At 32.8% G+C, this 7,226-nt stretch overlaps 2 protein-coding genes across 2 annotated transcripts; one reads left to right on the forward strand and one right to left on the reverse strand.

Annotated features, from left to right (window-relative positions):
- The first annotated feature begins 1,313 nt into the window (after nucleotides 1-1,313).
- LOC106763987 (laccase-3-like) lies at nucleotides 1,314-3,917 on the forward strand. Its single transcript, XM_014648177.2, has 6 exons — nucleotides 1,314-1,467; nucleotides 1,545-1,696; nucleotides 1,834-2,078; nucleotides 2,227-2,355; nucleotides 2,450-3,406; nucleotides 3,557-3,917. Exons 1-6 carry the CDS (start codon nucleotides 1,360-1,362, stop codon nucleotides 3,685-3,687), a joined length of 1,722 nt encoding a protein of 573 aa, XP_014503663.1. The 5' UTR covers nucleotides 1,314-1,359; the 3' UTR covers nucleotides 3,688-3,917.
- Nucleotides 3,918-6,385: 2,468 nt separating this feature from the next.
- Nucleotides 6,386-7,010, reverse strand: LOC106763401. The gene is made up of 2 exons (XM_014647598.1): nucleotides 6,735-7,010; nucleotides 6,386-6,652 (listed from the first exon to the last, which is right to left on the reverse strand). The coding sequence occupies exons 1-2, from the start codon at nucleotides 7,008-7,010 to the stop codon at nucleotides 6,386-6,388; spliced, it is 543 nt and encodes a 180-aa protein (XP_014503084.1).
- Nucleotides 7,011-7,226: the final 216 nt, after the last annotated feature.

The raw sequence follows: 7,226 nt of genomic DNA on the forward strand, positions 1-7,226 counted from the left end.
TGTTGCTGCAATTCAACAAAAACAAAGGTAATGTATAGCTTTTACATGGTTTTATTAACACGTGGTACTCTGAAAATGGTTATGGTTACAACTTAACAAATTAACAATTGATGGAATCCTTCCAAAGTCAGGTGGCAGCCTACCTAATACATGAAAATAGGGTGGCCAATCAATACACTAACGACATTGCAGGTACCCTTTGCTAATGAAATATCCAAAGTAAACGTATCAAACCTGCTTCATTTAATATAATACTGTTACACAAACACAGCTTGTGTAAAAGTGCTGTTCTTATTATATAAATTTGTACTATGATTGATGATTATGCAGTTTATACAATTAATGTTCCCTTAGTTACTTTCATTCAGTCCATTTGACACTTCTGTTCAGGTTATATAATGAATAGTGAGTGAAGATGTTAAATCCTTTTTTTCTTTGGACTAACAAATGCCACTATCATATTTCTCAGAAAGCTAACGAAAAAACACTGTTTCAGCTAATAACTTTGGTAGTCAACTAAACACTGAACAACTACTCTTTGCACTACCGAACCAAACCAAAATTCAACCCGACCTTAACTGCTCAGTTTTTATGTTTTTTTTTTTTTTTATTTGCTTTTCTGTCATGTTTTCCTCCAACTTGAGAAGGTACTCCTATGTTTAAGTGTGAGAACATACAAATAAACTTAGGAAAATGCATGGTTGTGTGGACCATGTTGACGTTTGAATTGTTCAACAGACTATCTGATTTCACAGACCTTTTCCTTTTGGGTACGAATTTAACCTGCTTTATTAACAGTGCATGAAAAGGACCAATTTACCAATTGGAATTTCTCAAGTATCACTGATTTTATAGTGTATTCCTTTCTTTGAAAACATGATGCTGCTAATTTTATCTCTACGTTTAACATAGTTTTAGTTACATTCATGATTGTGGTCTCATTCTTACCTTCTCAGACAAGGAAAATATTTTAGCTTTTACTTCTTTCTGATTAAATTTCATTCCTTTCATTGTTCTCAGACAAGTTTAGTTTGAGCTGGGTAATGATTAGCAGTCATCTTGACAAGGTGATTAGTTATTTCAGATGTATTGTAGTACACAATCCCTGCAGTATATTATAACTGATATATCTAAACCACAGAATCTAGCATTTGTTCCACAGTTGATTGCGCTAGTGGGTGCACCAAATCCTCTGTGGTTAGACTAACAATCCTAAATTATTTAGTACACTGTTAACTCATTAAATAAAGGCCAAAACAGTTCTCTTTCAAAGTTACAATAAAGGTTTAATCATTCTATAAATAGCTGCACCTTAGACCAAATGTCATATAACTCGAGTAACTACATTTGACAAATTATATGGCACCAATGAAGACTATCCAATGTTACTCTTGGTTCTTACTTGGCCTACTTTCTGTCATTGCTTACCTTGCTTCAGCTGCAGAGAATCACTACCATGAGTTTGTTGTAAGTGTTTCCTATTCAACGTAGTGATCACACAGTATTTGATCAGTTTTACTAATTTCAATGTTTGATTGAAATAGATTCAAACTGCGCCAGTGAAGAGGCTGTGCAGAACCCACAATATACTCACTGTGAATGGGCAGTTTCCTGGCCCAACTGTGGAAGCAAGAGATGGAGATTCTATTGCAATCAAAGTAGTAAATGCTGGACCATATAACATCTCCATCCATTGGTAAATAGCATCATAAGACATATTTCTGTCATAACAATTTCTCTTTTGAAAGTAATCTCTTAGTCCATTATGCTAATGATACAATCATGAAAATTGAAATGCTTCATGCTGACAATCTCATGTATGTTTTGCATCAGGCATGGATTAAGGATGTTGAGAAATCCATGGGCAGATGGTCCTAGTTATGTGACTCAATGTCCCATTCAACCAGGGGGGAGTTACACATACCGTTTTACAATCCAAAACCAAGAGGGGACACTATGGTGGCATGCTCACACTGGTTTCCTAAGAGCCACTGTCTATGGAGCTTTCATCATATATCCAAAATTGGGTTCTCCTTATCCATTCTCCATGCCTAAGAAAGAATTTCCCCTCCTTCTTGGTACTTATATCTAAAACCATCACTTATTCTTTTCAATTCACTTCTATAATTTACCTCTGCACCATAATAAAACGTTTCTTCCACTGCAAAAGATGCTGAAATCTTCATTTCTCTCAAACAATGACAATTGTGTCATGATAATGCACAGGGGAATGGTTTGACAGGGATCCAATGGCTCTCTTAAGGCAGGCACAATTCACAGGAGCACCTCCAAATGTATCTGTTGCGTACACAATCAATGGTCAACCAGGAGATCTCTACAGATGTTCAAGTCAAGGTTTGGAATTCTTACAGAGCCATGGCTTCCATGCAGATTTCTATTCTCTTATGATTCACACATGGCTAAAATATATAACAAATATGCAATGCAGAAACAGTACGTGTACCAGTAGATGCTGGTGAGACAATTCTCTTGAGAATAATCAACAGTGCACTCAATCAAGAATTGTTCTTCGCAATTGCCAACCATAGGATGACTGTGGTTGCTACTGATGCAGCTTACACCAAGCCTTTCACCACCAATGTCCTGATGATAGGTCCTGGCCAGACAATCAATGTCCTTGTCACTGCCGATCAAACACCTGGAAGATACTACATGGCTGCACGTGCATATCAAACAGCCATGAATGCTGCATTTGACAACACAACCACCACTGCAATCCTCGAATACAAATCTGCTAGCTGCGGCAAAAGAAACGGACAGGTTCCAAGACCAATACTGCCAGTTTTACCAGCTTTCAATGACACAGCCACTGCAACTGCATACACAGCAGGGATCAGAGGCCTTTCCAAGATCAATGTCTTCACAAGAGTTGATGTTAGCCTATATTTCGTTGTTGGGTTGGGGTTAATCAACTGCACAAATCCTAATAGTCCAAGGTGCCAAGGACCAAATGGAACTCGCTTCACAGCCAGCATAAACAACAATTCCTTTGTTCTTCCAACCACCACATCCCTTATGCAAGCCTACTATCAAGGGATTCCTGGTGTTTTCACCACAGACTTTCCTCCAGTTCCTCCTCTGCAATTCAACTACACCGGAAATGTACCCAGAGGGCTATGGACCCCTGCAAGAGGAACTAAGCTCTTCAAGGTGAAGTATGGTTCACATCTGCAAATTGTTCTGCAGGACACAAGCATAGTAACAACTGAGGACCACCCTATGCATGTTCATGGATTCCACTTCTTTGTAGTTGGTTCAGGCTTTGGCAACTTCAACCCAGCAACAGATCCTGCAAGGTTTAACCTCGTAGACCCACCTGTGAGGAACACCATTGGAACACCACCAGGAGGATGGGTGGCCATTCGTTTTGTGGCTGATAATCCAGGTAACACCAACATATCTACTCCTATAAACGTTCTCAATCTTTCAGCACTTTGGACAAAACTTCCATATCTATACAAACCTTCATTATCAGGCATCTAATGTGAACTGCAAACTAACAAATTATTCGGTTTCTTTCCTTGTTACAAATCAGGAATTTGGTTCTTGCATTGTCACATAGACTCACATCTGAATTGGGGTCTGGCAACTGCACTTTTGGTAGAAAATGGAGTTGGTTCATCGCAGTCAGTGATTCCTCCACCACCAGATCTTCCTCAGTGTTAGATCAAGAAAACATCATTAGTGACAATTTTTATGTTCCTCAATCATTGCATTGTTGTTTCACCATGTCTCTTTAGACAGTATTTCTTCTGTGGTGTTTCAAAGTCCAGAATTGGACCATGCTCAATTGAGCAGCTATGTTTGTGTTTTTCTTCATTAGCTTAACATGTTATCTCTTGTCATTACTATTATATCAAAACCTCCACTTCTTCTTTTACAACTTTTCATCCATAGCACAACATTTCCACATTTTCAATAACTATAAAAATTTCACAATTATTGAATGAGTGTAAAAATAAAGATGAATTTTTATTTTAATAATGCACATAGTTGTTATCTTTACTAATACATTCTTATAAATATATCTATGAAATTCTTAATCTGATATATGATTTTATTCTATTCTTCAAATTGTCCATTTAAATTACTTTACGTATTATTCAGAAAATATATAAATTTCGAGAATTAATCACCAGCTATTTATATGATGGGTATTATTATATTATAATCTATTATATCCAGATATTGTTATTAAAATTTTAAAGTTATTTTATTTTTCTGAGATAGATAAAAGTTTAGAAGATATTTTTGAAAGGTAAAGATAATAATTTATCTTTTAATAAATAACTAAGTAAAAGAAACGTTATCCATCCCCTGTTTCAAAATAAATACTAATAAACCTTTTTTATCGGCGAAAAAGTAATAAATTGAACATTAATTGCTTGTTCTAGATTCGGTCCTGAATCAAGAATTATGGGCTTTGTGGTGACTCCGTTCTTTTGGAGTCAAGTCTCTTCCTATAAATTTTCGAGTGTTTCATCCTGCACCTCCAAGAATTTCATCCTACACCTCCAATTTTTGAAAATATTCTTATTTAATTAATAGTTTAAGAGTTTAATATTTTGATTAGTGTGAATTTCTGTGTCAGCATTGAGACCACCTCCATTTTGTTCCAATCAGTAAGCATGCATTTTGCTGACCTCTCTAACCCTTGACCCTGCATCCCTTGACTCTACACCCCTACATCACTCCTGCACCACACTCCTGCACTCTCTCATTTCCAGCATACCACTTATGCACCCCACTCCGGCACTCTCTCATTTCCAGCATAGTGTTTCATCTTTATAAACAAACCCTACACCCCTCCATCTTTGAAATGCAACTCGCTTGAGGTTTTGTACTTTGTAGGTAATGAGTGTTGCTTATATATATTTCAGAAGGATTGTTGAGTGTAAGTTGAACTGCGTCATTTGTGGTGTTTCTTCCTATTAGCTCATTTTGTGCGTTAGAGATTAGTATTTATTTTAAAATTTGTTTGCATCTTCCTGCTTCGATTGATATAGCTGATGGATGGTTAATATTTTTTTTAAAATCTGTTTGCATGTTCTTATTCTTCGTTGTATTAATATTAAGAGAGGAGAGGTATTTAATTTTAGTTAGAATGTTTGCATAAAACGAAAACATGTGCAAATCGGATATGGATATCCGATTAACATATCATCGGATTTGGATATCTGATGCATAAAAACTAGGATGTGGATTTCCGATGTACTAATTCTCGGATCTGGATATCCGATATCAATGTGGACATACATTCACATTTTAAATATTTTCCACAGGTTTACATAGGTTTACATTAAATATTTTTATATTAGTTTAAATTTTTTAAAACTTCTTATATCAGTTTCAATTTTTTTCTGATTTTATGTATTAGTTTATAATATATTTTATAATTTGTAATTAATAAAAAATAATTTTATAATTATATTAAAATGAATAAAACTAATTTTGTATAAAAAAACTTAAAATGAAATTTTCGGATATGGTTTCCGATAATCATATGTTCGGATATGAAAATATGAGAATGTTTATTAATTTATATAAAAGTTTAATAATATATTTATTTAATTATTTTTTTAGTTTTTAATTAATTCTAAAATTATATATGATTTTGTATCAGTTTATAATGTAATTATATAATTTAAAATGAATATAAATTAATTTCTAGGATTTATTAAAATTAATAAAACCGATTTTTTAAAAAAATACTGAATACAAATCGAATGTGGAAATCCGATAAAATTGAATTAGTTGTGCTGAAGCACTGCGATTTGTTTCTTCAAGATGCAGACATTTATAACAAATTTTAGTATATTACTTATTATTTTATTATTTTATAATTATATTTAAGTTTATGGTAATTTTTGTGAATTTATAATATAATCAGATAATATGTAATTGGTGAAAAATAATTGTTACGAATGTTTCATATTTTTGCATATTGTTTTATTAATATTATTTAAATAGGTTTGTTTTATACAAAAATTTAATAAAATTAGTTAACTACATTTTTATAATTATTAATTTTTTTAATATGAAAAATGCATTTTAAATATTTAATTTTAATAATCTTTTAGATATAATTTATACGTGATATTTTATGTTTATGAATTTTTTTAATAATGTTATATAGCTTTAAGTTTATTTAATTTGTTTTTTTTAAAGTTGATTACATTGTTAATAAATTTATAATTGTATAATGTATTAGATTAGTTTATAATTTTATAATATAATTATAAATTTTAAATTTTTTGTATTAATTTTTTTATTTTATTATAGGTGATTATAGTCTAAATTGATGAATATTGTTATGGGATGAATTCTGAAATAAATTCTAGCATATTATTAGAATTTTCCTCCTTTATAAATGAGGGTGTTGAGGGAGACCTGACCGTGACACATCATCTAAAGTCACAGTCATCTCACCCACGGGGAGATGGAAACTGCTGGTCTCAAAATGAAATCTCTCTACAAATGTCAGCAGTAGACCCCTATCGACATAGTCATAGGAGATGCCCACCAGAGACATCAGACCAGAACCATTAACGATGTCTCTAATGCCCTCGTGGCAGGATCCTAATATGTTTAACTTCTTCCCATGGGAGATCAACTTGATCTCATCCCGTTCCTAAACAATAATATTTAATATCAAATTATTTCAATTAAACAATAATAATTAAAATTAAATTTTTTCACTTATCCGACCCTGCCATATCGCATAAGCAACATGGTGAATGTAATGCGTCACAATGATCCTCCTTCAGCAATGGACATCCAGGAAATCCACCTTCAGCAACATCCTCATGATCCTTCTCTTGCTCAATATCATGCTCCACAAATGCATGATCCTTAATTGCATCCTCAACATGAACATCAAACTCAACTGCTCCACGTCTTCTGCGAGCAGAAGCAGTAGGTCTCCACCTCTCATCCTGTGAAGAACTCTCTACGCGATGTGAAGATGAACCTCTTCGAGTACGAACCATGTCTATTCTAATTTTTTTATTAACAAAATATTTAAAATAATTATAATAGAATATTTTAAATAATTAAAACAAAAAATATAAAATAATTAAAACAGAATATTTAAAATAATTAAAATAATTTCATTCAAAATAATAAAATTAATTCAAATGTTTATATAAATAAATAATTAATTCAATTATAACACTTTTATTAAAAAAAAATCAAATAGCGTCATC

This window comes from Vigna radiata, chromosome 6 (genome assembly GCF_000741045.1).
Source record: "Vigna radiata var. radiata cultivar VC1973A chromosome 6, Vradiata_ver6, whole genome shotgun sequence".
NCBI lineage: Eukaryota > Viridiplantae > Streptophyta > Magnoliopsida > Fabales > Fabaceae > Vigna > Vigna radiata.

What these genes read in the sequence shown, in the direction of transcription:
- LOC106763401 (XM_014647598.1), bottom strand. Translation starts at nt 7,010, where the DNA reads ATGGTTCGTACTCGAAGAGGTTCATCTTCACATCGCGTAGAGAGTTCT. An exon ending in CATGTTGCTTATGCGATATG is followed by an intron (nt 6,653 to 6,734) that starts GCAGGGTCGGAT and finishes ATTATTGTTTAG; the next exon opens with GAACGGGATGAGATCAAGTT.
- LOC106763987 (XM_014648177.2), top strand. Translation starts at nt 1,360, where the DNA reads ATGGCACCAATGAAGACTATCCAATGTTACTCTTGGTTCTTACTTGGC. An exon ending in AGAATTTCCCCTCCTTCTTG is followed by an intron (nt 2,079 to 2,226) that starts GTACTTATATCT and finishes GATAATGCACAG; the next exon opens with GGGAATGGTTTGACAGGGAT. An exon ending in CTACAGATGTTCAAGTCAAG is followed by an intron (nt 2,356 to 2,449) that starts GTTTGGAATTCT and finishes TATGCAATGCAG; the next exon opens with AAACAGTACGTGTACCAGTA.